The 27749-nt window shown below is 37.8% G+C and overlaps 2 protein-coding genes across 7 annotated transcripts in view; one reads left to right on the top strand and one right to left on the bottom strand.

The window, feature by feature from the left end:
- COL19A1 (collagen type XIX alpha 1 chain) overlaps positions 1 to 27749 on the bottom strand; it is a 394980-nt gene that overhangs the window by 13212 nt on the left and 354019 nt on the right. For 2 of the 6 annotated variants that reach the window (XM_042986625.1, XM_042986630.1), the window contains 2 exons: positions 15130 to 15242; positions 446 to 525 (listed from right to left, as the gene is read on the bottom strand). Coding sequence is in view for 1 of the 6 variants with exons in the window: in XM_042986629.1 (XP_042842563.1) it covers positions 2164 to 2198 (35 nt within the window). In the remaining 5 variants the exon portion in view is untranslated. Of the gene's footprint in view, positions 1 to 445; positions 526 to 1790; positions 2199 to 8383; positions 8529 to 15129; positions 15243 to 27749 lie in introns of those variants that run through there. The other 4 variants (XM_042986626.1, XM_042986627.1, XM_042986628.1 and 1 more) reach the window with 4 other exon arrangements.
- COL9A1 (collagen type IX alpha 1 chain) overlaps positions 1 to 27749 on the top strand; it is an 87785-nt gene that overhangs the window by 51434 nt on the left and 8602 nt on the right. Inside the window, exons 26-37 of the mRNA XM_042986631.1 lie at positions 826 to 870; positions 1872 to 1925; positions 2031 to 2084; positions 10550 to 10603; positions 11229 to 11300; positions 11805 to 11840; positions 12799 to 12843; positions 14177 to 14209; positions 18430 to 18576; positions 18800 to 18854; positions 20457 to 20645; positions 27126 to 27203. Coding sequence (XP_042842565.1) covers positions 826 to 870; positions 1872 to 1925; positions 2031 to 2084; positions 10550 to 10603; positions 11229 to 11300; positions 11805 to 11840; positions 12799 to 12843; positions 14177 to 14209; positions 18430 to 18576; positions 18800 to 18854; positions 20457 to 20645; positions 27126 to 27203 — 862 coding nt within the window. The remainder of the gene's footprint in view (positions 1 to 825; positions 871 to 1871; positions 1926 to 2030; positions 2085 to 10549; positions 10604 to 11228; positions 11301 to 11804; positions 11841 to 12798; positions 12844 to 14176; positions 14210 to 18429; positions 18577 to 18799; positions 18855 to 20456; positions 20646 to 27125; positions 27204 to 27749) is intronic.

The raw sequence follows: 27749 nt of genomic DNA, 5'->3' as shown, positions 1-27749 counted from the left end.
TTTATCTTCTATCTTTAGTTCACTTAATTTGTCTTATTTCACTAACCCTGAGCTATGGGCCAGGGTCATATACTTCCTCCTACTTTTAACCAGTTCTGAAGTTCTTGTTAGCAGAGTTGAGCCATAAGAGGGTTGAGAGTATGTTCATAGGACAATGTGAGATATAAGATACCATTTTTTTTTGATGTGTGGTATTCTGAATTATTCAAATTGGTGTTTCCCTGCATTAATGTGGCTGGAGGCTAATGTGGATTATACAGATGTATTCTTGGAAACACATGTTTCAAGGTTACAAAGGGATACTTGGTGATTTGAGGACTGGCCACAATTTATTATGATATCTGTCTGACATTTCAAAATAACCAGTGAGAGAACATTAGGACTCCCAATAGTACCAAATTTTAGTGAGAGCCAGCATTCTCCTGCCATTTTTTTTCTTACTTACGCGTTAGCGATTCAGTAGGTAGGTCCTTGTTTTGTTATTCTGTACCTCAAATCATGCTGGTAGTAGAAGCTCCTATTGACCTGAAAATAGTACTGGATTATAATTTGGAAATTCATGCTTGAAAAATAACTTTAGTTTAGAGGCAGGATTTGCCTAAGGGTGTTCAGACTTAACAAGCCAGACTTGTTCAGACTTAACAAACAGATACAGGAAGCAATTCCTTCCAAACTGTTCAGAATTTGGGAACTAGGGAGAATCTCCCTCACATTAAAGCTTTGCTGCTGTCACGATCCCCTCGGCCCCTCGGCATGAAGTGAACACGGCACCTGCAGATTCTCAGGTGAAGTGATTCAACCCGTGTTCTGTATGCGCTCTTTCAGGGTGTACCTGGGATCCCTGGAGCAAAGGGTGTTGCTGGTGAAAAGGTAAAAGATTAAACCTTTTTAATTAGTACTTTTCTCTATTTCTTTATTTTTTTGTTAGTGTGTTTTATTTATCATTTTTATTATTTCCAGCCTGACTTTTATTTTTGACTCTAAGCAGAAATGAAAAAGGCTTTATGGCTTCAAATGCTATTCTCTTTCCTAGCTGCAAACAGAATACTTTGACAAAGTGTTGCTGATTAGACTTCCTTCCTGAAAGTGTCATCCTTTGCCAGTAGAAAACAGACAAAGTGTTACTGTTCTTTACCACTTAAAATAAGGAAATTGTTACTAAGCCATAGAAATTATGTCACAATTAAAAACAACAGGTGAAAGAAAAATTAAAGGGAGAAGACATAGCTTTGAATAAAATAGATAAAATGTGAATAATGTAGAATTTGGTCACTACCAGGTTATATGGCTACAGCTCTCTAATTATAGGGGTCCGCAGCATCTTTAAAGAGCAGAGATGTTCCCTAATAAGTAGACTGTGACAGACTGATGGTGCAGATGACATCGCAGACATGTGCTTTCCCTGGAGCTTGCTGGCAGGGTTTTTCTCAACAGCACATCCTCTTACTCCTCATGTTCACAGGATTCTTTTTAATTTTAATAGTGTCAGTGTCAGGTAAAAGGGCTCAAAGAAAGGTATTGGAGACAGAAGTGGTAAAGGAAAGACACATATAATTAATATTGTGAAGAAAGAAAACTTTTCTCATATTCTTGTCTGGCTAATGACCTTCATTTTTTTGACATTTGACCTTCACTTTTGGACTTTTTGACACCTTTACTATACTTGTGGGAATAACAGAACATTATCCTGAATCTGAAAAACTTTTTAATGTATCCACTAAGAAAGAGATTCTACATCTTCCCAAATTCTCAATGTGAAATTGGGAAATTAATGCTATTTAGGTGTCAGAAATGCCTGGTCTGGCCTAGACAGGTTGATGATATGCTTACTTGCTGTCTGAATTACCCTGAATGTTGCTCTTTACCTTTAGGGTAACACAGGTGCTCCAGGGAAGCCTGGTCAATTGGGGAATTCAGGCAAACCGGTAAGATGCCATGAGTTACCTTTCCTTATATTATAACCTGTTGCAATCAGTGAGCAAAGAATTAGGGAGTGTTAACTTTTTCTTTCCTTGCTTTCCTCATAATAGGGCCAACAGGGGCCTCCAGGAGAAGTGGGACCCCGAGGACCCCGAGGGCTTCCTGTGAGTACTCCTTTTCTGTAGAACCTTCCAAGGTGCCTTCTCAGGGTTTTGCTGGGTGTTCTTCCAATCATTTGTTCATTTATCCATGAATGCCTTCTGGTGTTTGAGCATGTCCTAGCCAAGAGAGACAATGGAATGGGAATGCTATTCATGTGTACACATGCTTTTTTTAAATTCAGAAAGTGGAAATAAAACTTAAAAAATGTTTAAAATATGTTTAAAAAGCATGATGACCGTTTTTGCTCTCATCTCATGTTGAGGGAAGTATTTTAGTGTGGTTAAAGAACAATAGTACTGAGACATAATTCATGTACTATATAATCCACCCATTTAAAGTATACAATTTATTGATTTTTAGCATATTTGTGGAATTATGCAACCATTACCACAGTCCATTTTCAACATTTTCGTCATCCAAAAAAGAAACTCTGTGTCCACTTGCAGTCACTCAACACTTCCTCCCAATCTTCTCAGCCCTACTCAACCACGAATCCACTTTCTGTCTCTGTAGATTTACCTGTTCTGAAAATATCATATAAATGGTATCATACAATTATGTGGGTTTTTCAGTGATTGGCTTCTTTCAACATGTTTGAAGTCTTAGCTATGCTGTAGCATGTATCCGTACTTCATTCCTTTTTATTGGTGAATAATTTCAGTTGCATGGATATACCAAATTTCATTCATTCTTTCATCCACTGATGGACATTTGGGTTATTTCTGCTTTTTGGCCATTATGAATGATGCTACTATGAAAATTTTTCTGAGTTTTTGTGTGGTCACATGTTTTTATTTCTCTTGAGTACAATACCTAGAAGTAGAATTTCTAGGTCATGCGAGAACTATGTTTAGGTTTTTGAGAAACTGCCAGACTTTTTTTAGTGTGAGTTTGTAAATGTGCCTATTTTGCATCAAATATAGCAACGTAGATTTTCCCTTTAACCCTTAGAGAGAAACTGATTAGGAAATTAAACGTTAATGTGAACTTTAAAAAATTCTCTCTGGCCTTCAGTATAAGTTCTTGTTTTCAAAATCTGCTGAGTATCAAAAAGAATTCCAAGTGAGAACACAGAATTATTTCTAAATATTGTTGTTACTTATTTTAAAGCATTTCATGAGCATGTTGAATGAGGATTTTCATGTTTGAGGGAAGTGAAATATTCCAGGTGTCTTGTGACATGAGGGGAATTTTTCCATTTCTCATGGATGTTTGTCAACTGACCTCTACCAGGTGGTTTCCAAAAGTTTCTCTGCAGCCAAAGAAACTAGCTATTGCCCCTCATTATGCTCCTTGCTCCCTCGCTGCTCCCTTATCCTTTTCTTCTCTCTTGCTTGAAGCCTGCAAATTTCTAATTAAAATACTTTCCTTAAATTGACTGCCAAAGCAATGAGTTTGTAGCTAGATCACATTCCTAAAACAATGAAGATTCTCCGTGACTGGTCCAGAAAGATTTAACAGTGTGGGAAAGGGGCACTGAAACTTTGAGAATGTTGGCTGTTAAGTCTAGTGTTCACTTTGTAGAGCAGAAAACAGTAAAGTTGAAGGAGCACCTGCTGTGTGTGAGGACCACACACTGAAGCACAAAATGTGACACAGTAGAGAGGGCTTGGCCCATCATCAGTTAAGTGCCATGGGATATATCGAGAACCAGAGGCAGAACTGCGGAAGGAGATGGGGTGGGAGTGTTTACTTCTTTTATGTGAGGGCAGGCAGATCTGTTATGCCTATATCTGTTCTGCCTATGTTTCAACCTGATTCAGGTTTTGATTTTTGCGTTTCTGTAAATGTCTAGGTTCTCATTGCAGCTCAAAGCTTTGGTGTTTTTCTTCGGTCATGATTCCTATCTCTAGTAGGACCTGCTGATTCTACCACCTCCTTTTGAAGGTCTCTTACATTTGACTCTTCTTTTCTAAGCCGACTTCCACTGTCCTGGCTCAGATCATTAGCTGCTGCTTGGATAATCCGTTGTCTCCTGATTTGCCTCCCCAGCTTGTCTATCCTTCCTCTACCAGTGTTTCCCAACAAGGTACTCCTGGCATCTTGGTTGGGATAATTCTGTGTTCCCCAGGACCTTACCCTAGAACTCCAGTAGTGTTCCCATGGCCATGGTGACACACAAAAGTATCAGGCACCATTTCAGAGGCCTGGGGACTGGCTGTGACACCAGCTGTGCAGACTGCCATCCTGGTCTTTTTGAAGTATGCCTTCTGTCATCACTTCTCTTCTTTATTTACAAATCTTCCATGGATCTCCACTGGCAATTAAAGAAAGTACCAAATCTTAAACTGTTGGTTTACCCTCTAGTTTTATGTTCCACTTCTGCCTTGCTCAGAGCCAGCCTGTGTTCAAGTCAAGCTGGACTCCATGCTAATTTCCAAATAGTCTCTGTACTTCTCAGCCTGCCTTTCTTTTCTTATGCTCTGCACTTAGATGGCTTTCTTCTCAATGTCTCATGTGTCTTCTTAGATGTGATTAAAATGTTAATTCTATAATGAAACCATCTCTGATTATGTCCCATCCTCCAGATAGAAGTGCTCTCTCCTTATTCTGAACCCTACAACCCTGGGCCCCTGAAAACTTTTTTAAATTAATTAATTTTATTTATTGTTTTAGATTTTGTTTAAATCCAAGTTAGTTAACATATAGTGTAATAATGGTTTCAGGAATAGAATTTAGTGATTCATCACTTAACATATGTACCCAGTGCTCATCCCAACAAGTGTCCTCCCTAATACCCATCACCTATTTTGCCCTCCCCCACCCACCTGCCTTCCAGCAACCCTCAGTTTGTTCTCTGTATTTAAGAGTCTCTTATGGTGTGCCTCCCTTTTAGCCCCTTGCTGTGGAAACAGCAGGGATGTAGGGACACCTGTGATCCGCCTTGGTGGTCCCTACATATCTTTACTCAGGGCCTGTCGCAAGGTGGTGCTTAATAAATATTTCTTAAAATGAACTGAATTGGAGGTATAATAAATCTTGCTATGCTGCTTATGTTGGTAATAACTGACTTCTCACCAACTATAAATTTTATAGAAAAGTGTCACGAGAGGTTCTAAGTATTAGAGTTCTGGAGCAGAGTTTTAACATCAAATCTACTTAGTGAAGGATACGTTTATTCTTTCATTTTACATCATTAAATTTAGTTTCATAGATAAGGGTTCACACATTTTCAACTATTCCTCACAAGTTTTAGCAGTTTTTCCTGAAAATGTCAAATTGAAAAGCTGAGTAGAAGGAATGAAAACCTATTTCTAATGTGTCCTACTAATGGACCAGGCTAATTGGAGCATGTCTTTGAAATTAAGTGGTGTTCCCCTTTCCAAACCATTGTTCTAACAGCTTTAGCCAATGCCACAGCAAGATATATGGGAGGTTTTTTTTGTCACCACCAGTGATGACATATGAGCACATATCTTTACCACTTGGATCGTGCTTCTGGCTTTCTCAGTCACACTCTACTGCTTTTCACTTGGATCTGGGTGACTCCTGGTTTACAGCAGGCTTATGGCTGGGGCCTCGGATCCAGTGGCTCCTGGTCCATTTCCGTCTTTCAGGCTCCCCAGAACTTGCCAGGGCTTTTGTTGAGAGAGTTGTGTTTGCTCTGCTCTCATGATTCTGACTGGGATGAGCGAGCGCCATGCTGATCTGCTTCCAGTTTTCTGAAGATTATACACTCCTGGAGTACAGAAGCCTCTCTCATTTCTCTTGAAGTTCTACCCCCACCTATCGTAAACAGCTCTGGTCACAGAGGTCCCCATATGGTGTGTTGTCGAATGGTCGAAACTGCCTTCCTGTGCCACCCAGGCCATGGAATATTATCCCTGTCAATAATTTGTGAAGCAGCTGTGGTGGTTATAGATTTTGATCTGCCTCCATGTGTGCAAGAATATTTAAACCTACACCAGAGAGAAATAAAACTATACAATGCTGTAAAATTGAATAGATTTTTAAAATATCTTTGTGGCAAACCTAAAAATTACCATTGCACTAGGACTAATAACATCTTCTAATATTAATATGAAAATGGTTTTGTAAAAGCAACAATCTGTAGAAATCATAATTGATCTTCTGGGTTAATCAGCATCCTTTTTCCCAGAGAGAGGCACTTAAGTATATACTCCAGACTAAGTATAATGATTTATAATTTCTCGCTTCCAAAATTAGCATAGTACTAAGAATAATGTTCATTCTTCATCTAGTTAGCATTTTTGGTAATCAGGCAAATGCAACCACCATCACAATCTAGAGGACAATGGAATAAAATCCAGAATTTTTTTTTTGCAAAATAAGTATGATAACATCAGTATAATGAAATAGATTTTTCCATAATATTTTAAAAGTCTCGTAGCTCTATTTTAAAAGGGAGAGTTCCAAGTGGAATAATTTGTCTGTATTTATTGAAATTAGTTTTACAAAACAGCTCCCAGTATTTATTTATAAAGAAGGCGCCTTCTCGGTGGTTAATGTTCTTGATAGAAACTAGAGAAATGAAGATTGCAGACTTTTTTTTTTCCAAGAGCAATTTTTACACTCAAAGAAATGGGAGATTTGAAACGCAAAGAACAATTTAATTAAACATTTGATTAAAAAACATAATTTTGACTGATTTCTTTAGGCCTTGGGTAAAATCTTGGATAAAAACAGTAACTAGTGTTTACAGTGCTTACTATGAGCCAGACACTGTTCTAAGTGCTTTATGTATCTATTCAATCCTCTCAAAAACCCTATGAGATAGGTACCGCTTTTATCCCCACTTCATAGGTAAGGAAACCGAGGCACCGAGAGGTGAAGTTATGGGCCTGGAGTTGGCTGATGCACAGCAGGGTCAGGACCTGGCAGTGGGGCTCAGTGCCTGTGGCCTCATCTCCAGTACCTTGCCAGCTCTAGTCAAGGCTCTGCAGGATGGTTTTCATTTGAAGTTAGCTTGCCAGATTCTAATGGTACAAGGCATATTTAGCAAATTTAAAATTTTGGTGTTTATGGAATTTTCATAATGAGCATTTAACAAAAGTTTACGTGAAGCTGGTGAAGACAAACAAATATGACATGAATCCACACAGATTCCTGGGTCTTACCTCAGAACTACAAAATAAGAATATATGGGAGCAAGGAGGAGGGAAGCAGAAGGAGGAGCAGGGAGATGGAGTGGTGGAAGATGTCTGGTGAAATATAGTTCTTTTAGTGTTTATTTAGTTTAAGAGACAAAGAGAGAGAGCATGTGTGTATGTGAGCATGGGGGAGGGGCAGAGAGAGAGAGAGAGAGACAGAGAGAGGGAGAGAGAGAATCCCAAGCAGGCTCTATGCTATCAGTGCAGAGCCTGATGCAGGGCTCAATCCCGTGAATTGTTAGATCATGAACTGAGCCGAAATCAAGAGTCAGACACTCGACCGACTAAGCCACCCAGGCACCCCAAGGGAACTATATTTCTAAAACACTCTTTGGGGGATTCTAATGCACAGCCATAGTTGGGAATCACTGGTAGAGGGTCTGCATCTTTTTTAAAGCATTGATTGGCTTCTTAAATAGGGAGGAGTTGGCAGATGTGTCTGAACATATTGGAGATATATATGGTGGCACTGAGCATCCAAGAGAAAAATAAAGCCTTTTAATGTTCCTCATTTTTTTTTAATGGTAGGGTTCTGCCTTTTTTTCTGGTCCCTTACAATTTTTTTCTTGTTACAAATCAGAACTCTTGTTGTCACAGGGTTTGTAAATATTAGCCACTGAGCAGAAAAGCCATATTCCTACCAGTCTCCCTTGACCTCATCTGAGAATATGGTAATCACCACAGCTTTTGAAAAACAGGAGGTTTACATTTATTTAGCACACCTGTGGTTCCAAGGTCATGGTTAATTGCTCCCTACAACATGTGTTTAATCTATGTTTTTAAAGATTACTATTTATATCTTGAATACTCATGTTCATCTTACTCACAGGTGAAATTCTAGAACTTAGAAAATGTTTTTAGAATACATAGAAATCGTAAGAATGGCCATCAGAAAATCTTGTCCTAACACTCTATTTGTAACTGCTTGGTCATTGTTGTGTGAAAATAAACATCACCTTTGTCAAACTTGAGATGATTTCTGTAGAAATACCTATGTTTCAAATGGCCAAGAACCTGCGTGGCTCAGTCAGTTAAGTGTTCATGCTCTCTTTCTCTCAAAATAAAATAAATAAAATTAATCTCTTAAAAAAATAAAATAATATGACCAAGAATTTAAAGGGTGGAAGAGAAATAAAAACGAGTAACACATGCTGAAAAATGCTTGTAATTTTACTGATCCTCTAGTCCTAGTCTAGTCCTCTGGGTGTGCTGAGCTCGTGGGTGTAGAAGTTCAGCAGAACAGACTGTCTACACTGGGGTTCTGAGCCATTCATACGTGTTGCCAAAGTCCTGCCAGCAGCTGGAAAACACTTACGAATTGACTAATAAGAGCTCCTGAAAGACAGAAAAAATAAGATACCAGCAGAGAAAAATCTTTGTCTTTGGAAAAATAATCCCTACAAGAAAGAAATGAAAAGTTATATAATCCTCTATTTTAACTTAGCCCTTTGGTTTGTGAAAGAGAAAAAAAGTACATCAATCATCTTTATTTTGGCATAATGGTTCACTTATTTAGAAGTGAATACTTGAGTTTGTGTCAAGAACTGCTTTCCTCTTCTGATATCATTAATTAGTTTTCCCACTGATGACTATTAATTATTCTGTGAATTAAAGTCATGTTAGCCCAATGACATTTAGGATCTTAATCATGATGCAGTTCAGAAATTATTGAAAATGCCAGCAGAACAGACATACTGAAGAAAATCTGTCTTGAACTTTCAAGTGCTGGGCTAAATTAATGGGATGGAATCCAGTCTTTTATATTTATATTTATTTATATTTATTTATATTTATATTTATATTTATATTTATATTTATTTATATTTATATTTATATTTATATTTATATATGGATAGAATCTATCACAGTGGCTGGTTTCTTACATCTTTCCAGTGCCCATACTCGAAGGATGCTGCCTCAGGCTTATAAGCTGCTCACAAGGGTTAAGGGCTAATGTACCATACAAACTTATATCCTAGACAAGCTGCTTATATAAACATTTTTTATAAAGTATTTAAGAGCTTTTCATTTAAATCACCTGTAATTCATTTGAAACAACTGCCACTTAATTATAGCTCCAAGCTAGAGATCTGTAATTTAGCAAACATTTCTTAATCCTTTAAAAAAACCTGAAAATTCAGAATGATGATAGATCTTGACACTTAGTTCAAATTATAGATAAATGAATAGTATATGGGCCAGATCAGGATAATCTTAGCAGAAGCATTTATATATATCAAAGGGGCATCTGGGTGGCTCAGTTGGTTAAGCATCCAACTTTGGCTCAGGTCATGTTCTCCCGGTTGGTGAGTTTGAGCCCTGAATGTGGCTTTCTGCTGTCATCCTCTGCGCCCCCCCTGCCCCTCCCCTGCTTGCACACTCTCTCTCTCAAAAATAAATAAACATTAAAAAATATATAAATACCAAAAATTAATATGAAGTTTTTGTGTCATTTTAAAGTAAAATGAAGTCAAAAGACTACTTTCACTTTTATTTATACCGCCCAGGAAATGTGATTATTTATCCAATAGCCTTGTGTTCAGTTTAGTTGAATATGTGTTCAAAATAAACGTTTATCAGACTGCATAAAACTGTATGAGGTTCTTGGGGAAAGAAATTGAAGAATTCATGTCTCCTTTTCTCAAAAGGCTTAGAGTTTCAAATAAAAAATTGAAGTTGGCTCAGAAAATGAAATGTTGCTTTTGGTGCATTTTCATTATAAATTGTACTTTCCAAAGTTTATTTAATCTTTTAAGATATGTTTAGTACAAGAATGTGTAGAACAAAGAATTTTGTATGTCAGAAACTTTGTAAATTTCTATTATCTCTTTTTGAAGTTGCATTAGTAACTTAAAGATAAACATCCCTGTCCTGTTTCTCTTTTTTCACTCTTTTGCGGTTCAAGATCTTTTACCAGACGCTGCATTAAAATGTACCGTAGACCTGAAATTTACTCTGTGTTTAGGCATTCTGCGGAATTCAAAATTAATATACCTATACCTCAAGGGCACATAATCTAAATGAGAGGATAAAACATATACACAAATAGCCATAATATAAGTTATAGTGTGACTTAGATGCTGAAAATTACTAATTGTCATTTCACATGGATGTATCAGACATCATTCTTATCTAATGGTTTGTAATCACAATGAACAGTTAACACATTCACTGAAGGATGAATAGTGGGGAGGCTGTGGGCATTTTATGTAACAACGTTGAACTTGGGGAGAATACTTTGATGACTTTTATATTTAAACAAAAACCTAAGCAGAATGTTATTTTATTGACATAGTAATTAAGCATTTGAGTTCTGGCAAACTGTCCAGTTGACAGTCATGTTTGTGTTTTTCCAGGGTAGCAGAGGTGAAATAGGACCAATGGGACCCCCAGGACCACCAGGTAAACTGGTGAGTAATATTTCCAGTCTCCAGCAGTTTATACGCTTCATACAAAACATGGTCAACTTGTAAAAATAAGCAAGGAGAGAAAAACAATGTGCGAAGAGTGATTTAATCATCCTGGCTTGATTTCTACTGTGCTGTGAATGTGTGAAAATGTAAATGCGGAATTTCACATTATATCTAGGATACCCCCAGAGGGTGTTTGAATCAGTGTGGACTGTAGCATACATTTTGAAACGAGGAGAGACACGAAGTGCTACATTTGGCCTCTGGCTGTTCTTGAAATTGAAGAGAAGTGTGTGAATGCTGCCTTTGACTTCTCTGAGTAGGCTTGTTTACACAGCCAGAGAAGCACTACCATTGCACGGGCTCCACTGAAAGAGCCCACTGTTGGAGGGGGGGGAGCGCAAACCTGGGAACTGAGGACCTCAGAGGTGGGACAGAGCGGGTGGAGGGACTCGCCTATTTCTTCCTTAGACTGTGGGAGAGAGGCAGATTTGAGGAGCAGAGCTATACCAACCACAGCACATTTATTTTAGACAGGAGTCAACACACCCGAGGTTGTGTCTGCCTTGCATGCTTGTGGTGTTGCAGTAACACTGATTTGGGAGATTCTGTGTTTGTTTTTCAGGGTTCTCTGGGTAGTCCTGGCCTCCCTGGCTTGCCTGGCCCCCCTGGACTTCCTGGAATGAAAGGTGACAGGGTAAGCCAGCCCTCCAAAAAGTTCCTTATGTTTTGATTTTTACTATGAGAAACCAAGCTGTGTGTTTGGCACGTGGAGATTTTTATAGCAATGATCATAGACAGTGATCAAGAGAGGCATCCTAAATTACTGAGAGTTGGGATCAAGAAGCAAAAGAAATCTAACATAATAATTTCTCAGAAGGAAAAAACGAAAGTTGAGAAAAGTAAAAATTTCAGTTGTAATCATACTTCCTGTTTAGTTTTAAATTTACATTCCTACCAGTCAGGTTTATGTGGGCGTGAACAGAGAACACCCCAAGTTTTCAGCTTTTGGACAACTGTCAGTTTCTCCAGGTCTCACCTGACTGTTGTTAGGTTGTGAGGAGAGGAGCAAGACCTCATCTGTCACATCATTCATATGTGTCCTTGTCTGCCAGCCTGATATGGGAAGTTGGTTCATTTGAAATTATGTAGTTGAATTATCTCAAAATACTGAAAAAGTATTATATTTTATTCAATACAGGGAGCAGTTGGTGAACCTGGTCCAAAGGGTGAACAGGTGGGTCCAATCAGAATATGAGATGCAGTGAGTAATGCATATTAATGTACCTCACCAGCAGGGGGCACTGGCTGGTTTATGGTGTGAATAAAAAGATGGAGGCTAGCAGTTTTGCTCAATGTGCTTCATAGTGTGTGAAAGATAGAATTTAGTTTTGTCTGTAACCTTATCTACTACTTCAATAAGCTGGAGCTGATGATGGCTCTGCCTCCAAGACCACACATTGTCCTTCCTATGAAAAGAGTGTCCCTGGCTCTGATTCACAGGATTGGTTTACTTGTAACTGATAGAGCCTTCTATAGCCACATCATCATATTTTGAGTTCTTCTGTATCAAGACTTTAACAAATAAATTATGAACATGAATTATAATTAATCCTTTTTCTGGGTTCCTTTTTCTACAGTGAAAGCCTTTTTTTTCAAGGAATACCTAATTTTATTTACTTATTTATTTTTTAAAGTTTATTTATATTGAGAGAGATAGAGACAGTTTGTGGGGGAGGGGTAGAGAGATAGGGAGAGAGAATCCCAGGCAGGCTCCATGCTGTCAGCACAGAGCCCGATGTGGGGCTTGAACTCATGAAATCATGAGATCAAGACAAGACCTGAGCTGAAACCAAGAGTCAGACACTTACCGACTGAGCCACCCAGGTGCCCCAAGGAGTACCTAATTTTAAAATTGCTGGATACAATAATTAATCCTTAAGTTTAGAAGAAACTCAACCTCACCTTCTTTTTTTTTTTTTTTTTTTTTCAACCTCACCTTCTATCTTTTCTCTAGGCTCTCTTCTGATTTAGACTAGCCACTGACAGATTGAGAAGCCATTGGGAGCATTTTGTATTTCTGCATGATCCAGGGGGCACTGTGGGCACTTAGGAATGCTTATCCATGTTGACTGGTTAAAACTGAGGCAAGGGACTGAGAATTCAAAAATGTGACTTTTAATCTTAATTTTTAGGGTTCCTCTGGTGAAGAAGGAGAAGCAGGAGAAAGGGGTGAACTTGTAAGACATTTTGTTCTGGTTAACGATGAACTGTACTGATTTCTAATTGTATTAGAAACATATTTTTTCTTTGCTACTGTCACTTGCTGACTTCTACAGTGGCTACAATGTTTCTTACATAAACTAATGACTTCCCAAGACTGCAGCCAAGATCAAGTAAAGCACAGGGGAAACCCCAAAACTGATAGACCTGGCCTTAAGCCTTTGGAGAATAAAGTATTCTCTTATAGGTGGTGAATTTTCTTGTGGCTTTACACCTAGACATTCCAAGTGATTCTTATAGGACTGTAGAAAGTCTGTAAATAGTGCCTATCATGGAAACAAAATTAATTTTATTAGGGTTACAAAGCTGTGGCTCACAAGTGTGACTGTAGGTATTCTCTGTAGTCTAAAACCTTCCAAAGAAGTGACCTCCATCTCCAGAGGATGCTGCTGCTAAATCTCCAGGAAGGCAGTTAAGGATGAGAAAAAATTATCTTTATTGCAAGAACTGCTAGATCTGCTGGCTCCTCTCTATGGTTTTGACACAATCTAACATGACCTAATGTGAAAACTTACGTTTGGTCCTTTGGAGTGGTAACAGATTTCTCATAAAATAGTTCCAGAGAGCACTTAGTGCAGGAAAAAATTCTAGTAATGTTTTATTCAGATTATCAGGATTTAGAGCTAATATAAATGTAGCATCTAAATTAGGCAAAGCTCTCTATTAAGTAAATTTGAAAAAGGATTATTTTAATTTTATTTTCTATTAAAATTTTTCATTTTATGGGCTAAGAGGATGTTTTAAGTCATTCTGTTTTGTAGTGGAGATGAACTGATGTGCTAAAACTTGAGCTGAATTCACATCTAGAATTAGGGGTGGGAGATTTCTAAGTTTTATTTTTTAAGCATAAAACCATTCATATTTGGTTTGATAGACTTTTGGGGATAAGTTTTAAAACACTGTTAGAATTTCAAAAATGAAGTCATCAGGTTTAAATGTCTACTGTGTTTTGAAATAGCATGCTAGTTTGATATCTTTTGACTTACACGTTTTAATTCTCACACCTAGCATTTTAGGTCTAGTTGGGGCCTTGTAAAGTTCTGATTCAACCCTGTTATTTAACAGGTTAGCCAAAGGCTAGGAGGTTATAAAGCTCACAGAGGGTCACACAGTTAAGTAGTGGAACTGGTACTAGAATCCAAATTTTGAATCTAATGTTTTTCTGCAGTGCCAGGGTCCATCTGTTCATAGTTTTCTGTAGATTTCAGCAGCACAATAAGCTTTGAAATGTTTTTAGTAGACTATCAAATGTGAATGCATTGTTCTAATATAATTTTTTTATTGATTTAGGGAGATATAGGATTACCTGGGCCAAAGGGATCTGTAAGTACAATGAACAATAATGGTATAAAAAATAAAAATATCAATAAAACTACAGAAAATGCAATACTCTGCTTTATGAAATCACTCTATAAAATTCAATTCTTAAAGGACTTACCTTCAAGGAAATTAATGTCTAAATTTATTCGAGTAATGGATTCATCCAAAGGAAAAAAAAATACCTCACAACAATGTAAATGGATCTACCTTTTGAACTAACTACTCTGAAGGAAGTTTTTTTCATAAGTGGCTCAATGAGAATACATGGTAATTTCTTTCACAAATGGGTCATTTTTTTCATGTTTATTTACTTTTGAAAGAGAGAGAGAGGAGAGACAGAGCATGAGCAGTGGAGGGGGAGAGAGAGAGGGAGACACAGAATCTGAAGCAGGCTCCAGGCTCTGAGCTGTCAGCACAGAGCCCGATGTGGGTCTCCAACCCGTGAACCACGAGATCATGACCTGAGCCGAAGTCGGACGTTCAACCGACTGAGCCACCCAGGTGCCCCAAATGGGTCATTTTAAAAGGACTGACTTGTCCTTTGTGGTGATAAGAGTATAAATAAATTTCATTGGCAGTCTTACCATTGCAAATATTTCAGTAATTTTATCAATCTCCCGTGTGTTCTAGTTGGGGAAGTAACAAAGTCATAATGCATAAGAAAATATAACAGACAATTATTAAAGCTAGAAAATGATCATCTCATTCATCATTTTACAGAAACTAAACTGATGTCCTTAGAGATTATATGTATTCAGAATTATAGAACCAATAATAGAACCAATTATTACAACAAGACTAGTAGAACCAGTTACAGAAACCAGCAAACCTGGGGTGATTTGCTAGTTTGAAAGGAATGCACATCTAATACAAAGAAATTTTTAAAAGAGTATAAGGAGAAAAGATGAAGCTCAGACTCTAACCTCAAATGCCGCCACCACCAGCTTCTGGTTTATCTTTTTGTCCCTCCTATTTCTGGAATCTCCACTGTTCTCTGTCCCGTACAACACATTATCCTCATAGCAGCCAGTGTCATCTAGATAAAAATATAAACCCCAGTATTAATCCCTCCTCTGCATAAACCCTTCAGGAATAACATTTGGTAGAATAAAATCAGACATTGAGCAAAATATACAAGTCTTGGATGAAGTGGACTCTGCCTTGCCAACCTCACCTCTACCTCTCTGGAAGTTCATCTGTTTGCAGTGCTTTTTGCTTGGCATGCTGTGTAATGCCTTGTGCTGTTCTCCTAGCCTGAAACACTCTTCCTCTTTCCTTAGAACACCTACCTCCTGCCTAAGCAGTTAGCCCCATCCTGAGCCAGACTTTCCCCCAGAGGACCCTCCCTCCCAGACTTGGTTACAGTGCCAGCTCTGGGCTCTTTACATACACATGAATTAAAAAGTATTAGGTCACCTGTTTACATACTGCCTCTAAACACCATTGATAGTCTCAAGCTTCAAGTAACATCTTTATGCCTAAGAATCTTTGACAGAAATATCTTACGCTTGACAAAAACATAGAGTAAACCTTGGTAGGACTTCGTAATAGAAATCCTACTTCATGGGAATGCAAGCTGGTGCAGCCACTCTGGAAAACAGTATGGAGGTTTCTCAAAAAACTAAAAATAGAACTACCCTACGACCCAGCAATTGCACTACTAGGCATTTATCCACGGGATACAGGTGTGCTGTTTCGAAGGGACACATGCACCCCGTGTTTATAGCAGCACCATCAACAATAGCCAAAGTATGGAAAGAGCCCAAATGTCCATTGATGGATGAATGGATAAAGAAGATGTGGTAAAAGCTTTTATATATAATGGAGTATCACTCTGCAATCAAAAAGAATGAAATCTTGCCATTTGCAACTATGTGGATGGAACTGGAGGGTATTATGCTAAGTGAAATTAGTCAGAGAAAGACAAAAATCATATGACTTCACTCATATGAGGACTTTAAGAGACAAAACAGATGAACATAAGGGAAGGGAAACAAAAATAAGATAAAAACATGGAGGGGGACAAAACAGAAGAGACTCATAAATATGGAGAACAAACTGAGGGTTACTGGAGGGGTTGTGGGAAGGGGGATGGGCTAAATGGGTAAGGGGCATTAAGGAATCTACTCCCAAAATCATTGTTTCACTATATGCTAACTAATTTGGATATAAATTTTAAAAAATAAAAAATAAAACAAGTTAATTAAAAAAAAAGAAATCCTACTTCCCTCTCTAGAAATAATCAGTAATGTTCAATGGTAAGAATTCTGGTTATAAAAGGAAAAAGTGAGTGAACAATGCAGTGATCAAAATGAGTCTCATTTAAATTTGGGAGTTAAACTCTTGATTTATCACCTCCCTTCCTACCCCTCTTGTCTGACACCACCCATGTAATACTGATGCAGCTGAAGTGTGTTGTCCCAGAATGGGGAAATAATTATGAGCAGACACACTTCACCTTCCTCAGTGATGTCAGCATAGACAACCTGATAAGTAGGTGAAGTCTGTACACCAGTTTCTACTTTGGCATACCACTATTCAATTGAAGGATTCTTTCCAAAGACCCAGGACCCTTGTGATGCCTTAGCCATGTTGGCCCTTGATCTCTTCATCAAAACGTCCTGTCTCTTGTTCCAGAAGTATTTCGGACATTGTCAACAAGATGATGGACTTTGAGTTGGTTTCCTTTGTTCCCTGCCAGTTCTTTAGTGCACTTCCAGACTCACTTTGGCTTCTCCTCTGGGTAGTTTTAGAAGCTGTTAAAGTTTTGCATTGTAGTCATTTGACAATTCCCAACCCTCCAGAGCACATCCTTAGTTCTCTCTGCTGACACTGTCTTTCAGGAAGTCTTTAAGCCATAATTTCATCATAGAAGCAATTCTGACAGGTTGACTTAGATGAGTATCATTTTTTCATAAAGAAAGATTGGAAAAGGCACACTTGCTGAGCTGTATTCAGATGTGTCTAGTGAAAGCCCTGCCTCACCACCTTCTCCCTTCCTTACAATGTTTGAAGGTTTAAAAAAGTTGGCTCTTTCTAGGTGAATGTCGCATATGAAAAGGAAGTAGGGTTAAGTTGTTTTATGAACTTTATAGTGAGCACTAGCATTCCTTAATGCCTCCTGTCCTTTTATCTTCTCATTCTTATTCTGTAAACAATGGCACATTGTAACTAACTAGTATGCCATAAACTCTACCACAGGGAACTTAACAGAAAGTGAATTAATTTAGCCTCTTTTATTTTATTTTATTTTTTTTAATTTTTTTTTTCAACGTTTTTTATTTATTTTTGGGACAGAGAGAGACAGAGCATGAACGGGGGAGGGGCAGAGAGAGAGGGAGACACAGAATCGGAAACAGGCTCCAGGCTCCAAGCCATCAGCCCAGAGCCTGACGCGGGGCTCGAACTCACGGACCGCGAGATCGTGACCTGGCTGAAGTCGGACGCTTAACCGACTGCGCCACCCAGGCGCCCCGTAATTTAGCCTCTTTTAAAGCAGTTATTGTAGATGGGAACTTTAAAAAATGCTTTTAGTGGTCTGCTTTCAGAAAAAAAACTGTTATATGCTTTTGTGCTAAGGAAATAGTTTATTTTTCAACTTCTTTAGTATTTAGATTTTTAACTTCCTCAATACTTCAATAAATTATGGACTCTTTTTTTTTTTGTTCCAGCATTTTAAATGTATTAGTGTTAGGTGCAGCATTTTAAATGTATTTAATGTTAGTATTTTAGAATTCCTGGATACATTTGGCTTCTTTAAATTCTCCAGAATGTTATAAAGCTAAATAACTTACGTTCTTGGAAGTATCTTTATTTTATGCTTTCTGTATTGGTGACATACAAAGTAACCTGTCTTGTAGGAAGTCAGTGGCCTTTTTGTGACCAAAAAATGAATAAGTCTTGTTAAAAACTAACTTGTTCTTAGGAAGTGGCTTAAAGTATAAAAAAATGTGGTTTTAAATATATTATTTCAATGAGTATTTTGAAATAGTAACTCTACCAAAAAGAAAGATTTTGAAAAGCTTTACTTGACTGGAATTCTTAGAGACTGGAATTCTCAGAGACTGGAATTCTCAGAGCAGCATATTTGTAACCTCTGAGCAAATACCTCTTGGGAGATAAAATGTAAGCAAACCCCAAATTTCATGTAAGTCTTGTATTAACACGAAGCAGAACATTACTTGTGGATAGCCCTGGTTTTTTAACATGCCATTGTGTTTTAGGTGGGTAACCCTGGGGAGCCTGGCTTGAGGGGGCCTGAAGGCAGTCGGGGGCTTCCCGGAGTGGAAGGACCGCGAGGACCGCCTGGACCGCGAGGCGTGCAGGGAGAGCAGGGTGCCACCGGCCTGCCTGGCATCCAGGGCCCTCCAGTGAGTGGCGGACAGTCCCCAGGGTTTCCTGTTGAAGACTTAGTCTCACAGCACCAGAAGGGGGGTGGGGAGCCAGGCTGGCCCAGACTCGAGCTCCTCAGCAGTGTGGGTGGGTTCTCTTGTAAATCCAGCCACCTGGTCACTTGCCGAGTCTGTCAGGTTACCATTTAACAATGTCTTCTTTATGGTTCTGTTTACAAACCGTCTTTTTTTTCTGTCCCAGGGTAGAGCACCAACAGATCAGCACATAAAGCAGGTTTGCATGAGAGTCATGCAAGGTAAATAAATCATAATGTCTTGACTTTTGTTTGCTTTAAAGGTGGGAGATCTTGAATAATGTTAATACTGTTTTATCCAGTTTGTTGCCACACAAAACCTTATAGCCTGAAAAAAAAAAGGTTACACACACACACACACACACACACACACACACACTTTTTTCCCCCTTTGGAACACAAATTCTCAGGTATCCTTCCCCCTCCTTAACATCCTACTACTTAGTGTATACGGCACTGACCTTGGCTCTTTGTGTAGCTTATATGTGAAATAATTGACAGTCTTCATGCCCATAAGAAGCATAAGGACATTATCTCCACTCATGTATAACATAGGTAGAAAATTAATAACTAGTATTTTACTAAAATGGTGATATATTTTTACTTTGCTAACCTTTGTCTAAATTCATCTCTGGCTACAGCAGTTGTCTGTCATAGCTCTTTCAGAAATGGTCTAGTTCTAAAGTCACATAGCAAAGGAAACTGGGGACAAAGAAACTTGGGAGATCCTATAACACGGAGGCCTTCTAACAAATAATTAACTTATTCTGGTTGGAACCAATTCTGTCGTGATACTCTTCTTTTGTATGCTCATGAGATAGCCTAATTTGTCTGGTAGACTTGTAGAGCTTTCCCAGAATGAAATTGTCACTCTATATTTGAAATCCAATATAAGTCTCTTCATTGCAGACACTTAATCTTAAAAGAATATTTCAATTTTATATGTTATATCTCAAGAAAATTATAATTTTATGTTAAGTTTTACATAAGGCAAACTAGAATGTTCACATTTAAACAATTTTAAAATGTTGGTTAGGAATTTGTTTCCAAATCATAATCTCCTTCACACCTTAAAAAAAACATTATACTGGCATATTTCCCATAGAGTCTTTTCATAGGAAAGATTTCTTATTCTTCATCATTTTAGTGGATGATTCTTAATCTATTTAATGGTTCCTGAAAAAGCCCACACAGTTATTAATTTTTAAGACAGACTATGAACATTCCCAGGAAGCAAGCTATTTTTAATGTCTGTTGTCTATTCTAAGCATGAAAAAACTTTTGAGAGGGGAATCTATAAGAAGTTGTGAATGCTCAGGATATTTTAGGTTACTCAATATCTTCAAACTAAAACTGTGGGGCTAGGTCTCAACTACCGTCTCAATGCTAATTCTCGACAATGTCCTTGGCTTTTCAAAAGCTTCTGGATATCCACTTCTACCTATGTTAAGAAATTCATTTTCTTCCCATCCTGGCTTTTCAGATAACCAGCCAGGACTCAGGTGACATACTCTTCCTTCTAGCACAATACCCATCAGAAACACTTGCTGTTTTTTTTTTTTTTTTTTTCTCACCCCGCCCCCCTCCCCTGTCTCAAAACAGCAGGACCAAATATATCCAGGGAGAGCTGAATAAAACAGCACCAGTGAAGCCTCTTGGCAGAAAGTCCATGCAAAAATGATCCAACTTTATTCACTTCTCGCCACCAATTTTGAAGCTCTGGGGACACATTTAGAAAAAAAGACACTTGAAATACCCCTTTTATCATTTGAGTCACTTTCATGCTTCTGACTTCTATGGGCTATTTTGTTTATTATCTTTCAGAGCATCTTGCTGAGATGGCTGCTAGTCTCAAGCGACCGGACTCAGGAGCCTCTGGCCTCCCTGGGAGGCCTGGACCCCCTGGTCCCCCAGGACCTCCTGGAGAGAATGGTTTCCCAGGCCAGATGGGACTTCGTGGCCTCCCAGGCATTAAAGGCCCCCCTGGTGCTCTTGGTTTGAGGGGGCCTAAAGGTAAGTCATTTGCCCAGGTGGAACAAAAGAACATACACTATCCTTTTTCAGATGTATTCACACATCTTTCCAAGATCAGAAAACTAGTATATGACATCCTCTTGACCTTGCTGTATGACAACGGTAGACCAAAAACTAGAATTAAGGTCCCTTGACTTTTAGTACTTCAGTCATAGTCCAAAATAAATTTTACAGGATCTTGTAAAGGATCAACCAGCTTTTTTAATTTTTATTTTGAGACTCTAAAATCCTTGTAGAGTTCTTCTGAGATGGCAACCAGCCTTAGAATGTTTGTATCCGTTACTTAAACTAACGAAATTTGTTTGGACATAAGACAAATTACATCATGAACTGAAGCTGCCTTCCTCTTCTTTTAAAAAGTGACACTGGATATTTAGTTGTGATGGATTTTTTCCAGCTCTGAGGTATAATCTAACTTTTTCCCCTTCTTTAACATTTAAGGGAAGGTGAACAAGTTTGTTTCTTCCCCTTTTATTTAAAAGCAAGTTAAGCCTTTAAAATCAGTATTTTGCAGAAATATAGGATTGTGAGAGTGTGTTAGGTATTCAGCAGGACCTGCAGAAGGACTGGTTGCCTCAGATGGTGTTTGCTGGTTGAGGTGAGTAAGTATGTCAGCTTGGGTGGGTGTGTGCCCTGGATAATTTACAGAGAGAGCTGAATAAAATCAGGAATTTCTGTCTTATGGTGAGTGACCGACGGTTCTCTCGGAAGCTTCAGAAAGGCATGGCATCAGAAATCAGAGACAGACTTGTTTTTCTTTCAACGGTGGTGTTCCAATTAGGGATAAATATTATGGTGTGAATGGTCAGAGGGCAAGCAAGCTGCCTTTTTGGATCTATAAATGAATTGCTGATGCATTTGGCTAACTACACTTTCAGCTGGAACAATTTTGTTAATTATATTTGATTTTTTTTTTTTGGCATGTGCACTGCTGTATGTGAAAAAATGAGCCCTAATTGGAACCTCTTGTAAGGCTGGCACAATTTCCAAGCTTTCAAGGGGCTGGACAAAATGAAATATGGAGAGAGCTCGGAGCTCTTCTTAAAGAGAACTGAATATTTTCTTTGAAAGAATCACATAGTCATTCATCTTTGTCCTGCTTTTAGCTATTGGTTGAGGAACTCATGAGTGGGTACTCTGTGGGTAGGCCACATTCACTCTGTTAATAATTTCCAAGGAACTCTGCTGCCTCCGGTGGATTGTTGACTTAGTTGGTTCAGCTGCACCAGAGCCCACAGATGACTCCTTAGCCTTTCCTGTAAGTTTCCTTTAGAGCAGCGGTTCTGCAAGAGTGCTCCCTGAAGCATCGGCACCACCAGGGACCCCCTTTGCAATACAAGCTCTCTAGCCCACCCCAACCCCACTGATCCAATCAGAGACTCTGGAGGTGGGGTCCAGCAGTCTGCATTCTAACAAGCCTCCAGATGATTCATTCCTGTGCTGCTACATGCACTGGTGTAGTGCAGTCACCCATTTTCCTACTGGAAACACCTTGTAGGGGCTGTAGAAATCACAGTCCTATTCTCTTTGGCCAAAAGGAAGTCTGTGTATGTGGGGTAGAACTTAATTTTGAATTAGTAAGAGAACTCCCCTCAAGTTCCATCTTATTTTCTAAGAAATAAGAATGTCTGTTTACTTACTATGCTAGTAGAGTCTGCCTGAAGTTGTGTTTCTCAGCCTGGGGTGCACAGCGGAATTACCTGGGGAGCTTTAAAAACTGCCCACAGCTGGGTCCCATTCTCAGAGATTCTGATTTAATAGGTTTGAGTCGCAGGAATTAAAAATATTCCCCATGTGATTTTAATGTACAGCGAGGGCTGGGAGCCACAAGAAACAAAGGTGAAATGTTCAGGAAGCTCTCTGGGAAGGTCTTAGCAGCACTGAATTATGGCTGGGTTGGGCTGAGTTGGCTCTAGCAGATAAACTTTATTTTGAAGGGAAGAAAAATATATTTCTATATTTGGAACCTGGAAAATGTCTCTAGCACTAAGTTTATTCATTAAGCATAGTTTGATCATATAAAGGACTTCCCCCTAATTTTTCTTCAGTATTTACAACATAGTTTATACTCTAGAAGTGATACAGTCTTTTTTTTTTCTAAAGGACTTTCTCTCCCCACCCTCCTTCCATCCCTCTATTGTCACTGGGTTCCTTTAAAGCAGCATCTTCTGTCAGTTGTCTTGAAATTTGGGGTATGGGAAGAAAGGAGTACTATCCTCAGATTTTATCCAGCAGTGCTATCATGAATTTGGAAATGTATGATTCCAGGTAACTGGACTTGGCCTTTCTTGTCCTATCACATCCAGTATAACACTAATATTTAATTAAAAACACATAGTGTTCCACTGGCCAAAGGTTACAGATCAGTTTTTCCCTGAGAACAAATACTTCGCCATTTGAAATTTAAATGTTCAGCTAATTAGAGAAGAGATGTATTTCAGTGTCACCTGCTGCCTTCTTTCCATGACTAATAAAGAAGGGACAGTGAGTCTTGCTCTGCCATATTACTTTGCGAGTCTTTTTCCAAGGATATTACTACATAAATAATGAACAAATAAATTTTACTAAAGCTTTTAGCAGTTCAGGCTAAGCCTTTAATAAAAGCATTTTTCCCTAAAAAAGTACTCTGCAAAACACAGTGAAACATTTTCAGTGGGAGCTGGTAGAAATATGCCTGAAATCATACTCAAATCTTAACTCATGTTCATATTTTTTGGGTTTTCATTGGCATGTTTTATGCGATACTACACTAACATGTTAAGACCAAGGCCCCTTCTGCATGTACATTTTATACATACTCAAGCAGAAACATGGAGACTTCTAATTGGCGTTATGTTCACTTTGCTTAGTATTAATTAATCTTCCATGTCGTCAATACTACTTTTAAATGTTCCCGGTTTGGATTAATTTTAAGTCCTGCGGAGTAAGGCCATATACATGTTTTTAGATATTTTAGTGTGAGTCAAACAGATGTGTCAATATGTAAATGAAGGCTTGAGAAAGTACACGTTGTTAACTGTGACTAGCACTTTTTTCAGTATTAATCTGCTCACATGGAGTTGAAGCATCACTTATGGCTTTCAAATAAGTGAAATAGATAGCAGCTCTGGAGCAAGAGAATTTCTTCCACGTTAGCCGCTCTATTCACAGTGAGCTGTTTTTCTTGTTACCGTGCATGTTTCCCTTCTTACTTTATGTAAAGCTTATTTTACAAGCTCTTTATATATATTTTTCCACACAGTAGGCTAGCTATTAAAGGTGGACCTTTAGTTCCCTGAGCCGGTTTTCGTACATCTCGGAAGGAGACATGATCGGGGTTTGAAGAAGTGGATTAACCCCAGCGATAACAGAGCCGGGCTGCAACACGGTTTGCCGTGGAGTAGCAGCAGCTCACAGTGTGGCTCTGTCTCAGAGCGCATCTCTAAAAATTGTTTTTCTATGACCAATAACCGCAAGGCAGCATCAGGATGAAGACAGCAGTCTTAGTCCTTGCAAGCGACATTTTAAAGTTGATGTGGCTTCGCTCTAGAATGTGTTTAACTTTCACTATCTGTGTGGAAGTTACATTTTAATTTATAATCTTCATCTCACATCTTCAGAAAATGTGGCACATTTATTGGCTCTTTTCTCACTGCAAGCCACCAGAATTAGAGTGATACGACATTTAAATTGCTAAGTTAACAAGAGCGCTTAAGTTCTTAGTTTTTAAAATGCTAATTATCATATCTTCCTAATATAGTAAGGCCATGTTGATGATGAGTATAAAAAAAGAGCTTACATGAATGTGAGTTAAACTTGAGCTCTAGATCCCTATACCGTGTTTATATAAATTTAAATTGTTTTTGAAATACAGTTGATTCATGATAAAAATACTCATACAAGGACATTCACAGCTAAAATCAAAGTATGGTGACTAAACATTCACTTCATAATTAGATTTTTTTTTACTATTTTGGCATGCATGCTTTTGTTTTTTAAATTATTATAAATGGGACACAATATTGAATGAAGCTGAGCTGACACAAATGTTTGGAAAAATGATTATATATAGAATTTACTGCAAAATGCCACTGCCTCTTCTGAGTGAGTAGTAGAATAATAATATAATACTGTACCAGTGATATAGTAGAATAATGCCTTCTATGGGGAGCAGGAAAAGTCAGTTAGGACCGGTTGACTAAGGTATTAGGGCACTTTGTTAATGAGGCCAAGTTTCTAGGTTTCTCTGCAGGGGCCAGGATAATTAATGAAACTTGGTTTTCTGGCTGCTGAATCCCCAAATTCAATCAACTGTCTTGCAAATACACATGGTTGGTTGCAGTCCAAAGCATTTTCCCTATAAATAATAATCACAAATGAAATGTAGGCACTTGTGACAGCACACTTTAAATTTTGAAAATTCATTAATTTATTTTTGGTGACACTAAATTTATATTGTTTGAGAATTTAAAAATATATTAAAAGATATTTAGTGAAGAGTTTTTCTCCTACCCCTGTCTCCCATCTGCTTAGTTTCCTTTATTCTTCCCATTGGGTAATCCCTTTTATTAGTTTCCTACATATCCTTATCAGTGATAAGGTGCAATATATGATTATATACTTCCCTACATCTTTTTAGAGGCAAGTCATATTATCCTTTGGTAGTGATCTGAACCTTGATTTTTTTCATTGAACAATTATGTCTTGAGATCATTTCAAAGAGCTTCTTGATTCTTCTTCATAGATGCATAGTATGCCATTCTGTGGAAGTACCATAGTGTATTTAACCATTTCATGGACAGTTAGTTTCTAATCTTCTACCATGATAGCAAGGCTGCAGTGACTATCACTGTGTATTTCGTTTTTGTACAAATACAATATAACCTCTGTACTTCTAAGATAAATTCCTAGAAGTGGAATTGCTAGGTAAAATGGTACTACCATTTGTAATATTGATAGATATTCCAAGAAACTGCCTCAATTCAGTCTTATTAGCAACAAGTAATAATGTATTTTTCCACAGACTTGCTAGTATATGTTTAATTAAACTTTGGAATTTTTGCTGATCTTATAGTTCAAAGTAGCTTTCTTGTTATTTTTAATTTCCATTTATTTTGTTGTGAGAGTGATGTCAGATAATTTTCCATTTTTCAGAGCTATTTTTTTCCTTTTAATGACTTCCTTGCTTATATATTATCATTTTTTATTGTTGTTGACCTTTTTTATTGTTTTTAGGAACCCTTCATATTCTGAATCATGACAGTAAAGCCAACTCAAATCTGAGGTTATAAAATAATTCTCCTTATTTTCTTCTGGTTCTTAAATTACATTTAAATATTTGATCCATTTGTAACTTATCCTAGATCATGTTGTGAGGAACAGATTCGACTTTATTTTTTTTTTCCAGTTGGCTACCCACTTTTTCCAAGACCACTTATTGACTTGTTTGACTATTTCCCACCTTAAGATGGCACATTTATTACAAAACAAATTCTTATATGTATTGGAGCCTGTTTGGGGGCTGTTTCACTGGTCTATCTATTCAAGTACCAGTACCACACCATTTTAATTGGTATAATATGTGGTAGGATTAATTCCCTTCATGTTGCTTTTCTTTTTGGAGTTTTGTGGCTACTCTGGCTTATGTGTTTTTCTGTACAAACTTCAGAATCCTCTTTTCTGGTTAAAAATATCTTTTTATTGAGATCATGATGAAACTTCAGCTTAGGGAGAACTCATACCTTTTTGTGATGATGTCATTCCACCTAAGAACAGTTGTCAGTCCTTTTGTATCCTTTAGAGATGTTAATTTTTTGTTGGATTTGCATGTTTCTGATCAAATGTATTCCTAGTTATTAATTTGATTGCTATTTTAAATGGGATCTTTTTTCATTACCTCTTATTTCTGGTTGTTTGTAAATGTAAAAACTACTAATTTTCATATATTAATTTTGTGCTTTGCTATTTTACTGAATTCTCTCATTGTTTGTAGATTTTGAGTTGATTTTCAAGGATTTAAGATGTACACTTATATCACCTGAAAATAGGGATATTTTTGACTCTCAAAGCAAATGACAATTAATAGTGATAAAGTACCCATCTCTATAATGTTTTGTCTGTAGTGGGACTGCTTCTCATGTTTCCCTGTAAGCATGATGCTAGCTTTTGGGTTGAGGCAGATATATTTTATCAGGTCAGGGAAGTAACCATCGATTCTTATTTTACTGAATGTTGTATCAGGAATGCATATTTTATTTTGTCCTATGTCTTTTCAGCATCTATGAATATGGTCATTTGCTTTCCCCCCACTTGGATCTCTTAATATAATTAATTGACTCAATTTTTGCCTTGCTACATACTTACTACAACCTAGTTTTGTGGCAACAAAACTCTCAATTTTGGGTTTGCTTAAGGTTTAAAAATATGGAACTTTCTTTTTATAAACATACAGAAACATAACATTTCTCTAATGAAATGCAGGTGACTTGGGAGAAAGGGGGGAACGTGGCCCTCCAGGAAGAGGTCCTAAGGGCTTGCCCGGAGCTACGGGTCTCCCAGGTAAGTGTGTTATATGGCAGCATGAGGTTGAGGAAGTGGTAGCAAGTGGGCAGTCTGAATTGGAAAATATTTTAAAGAATTGCTCTTTGATTACTTAAGCATATCGTGTAATTCTCAATAATGGCCAGCACAGATTTTTCAAGACCAACTTTAATGAAGAGTTAAATGATCTATAAATCATGCCTGTCTGTGTTCCTCATGAGAAAACATATGTCAGGGCTTAAAATATTAATTTCTTGAACAGATGTTTTTTAAAAAAATTGTGTCAAGGTCCAGCCACAGTGCACTTATTAGAAAATTCTGAATGAATGAGGTCCTATCCATTTTTAGCCTAGTTGATAGTTTTGTTTATTTTTTAACCAAAAAGAGCAACAAAAAAGTTTTTAAGTTTTCAAACTATTCATGTTGCACAGGGAGTAACTGAAATTTTCTTTTAAAAGCTCCTGTTTCAAACATCCAGACCCTCCAGAAATCCATATCCAAAAAAAATAAACCTGAACATTCCAACTCCTATAGTCACAAAGAGCCATGCACAGGCCACATATC

Source organism: Panthera tigris, chromosome B2 (assembly GCF_018350195.1).
Source record: "Panthera tigris isolate Pti1 chromosome B2, P.tigris_Pti1_mat1.1, whole genome shotgun sequence".
In the NCBI taxonomy this organism is placed as follows: domain Eukaryota; kingdom Metazoa; phylum Chordata; class Mammalia; order Carnivora; family Felidae; genus Panthera; species Panthera tigris.
The sequence above is the reverse complement of the archived record's forward strand: the minus strand, read 5'-3'. Positions and strand labels throughout refer to the sequence as shown.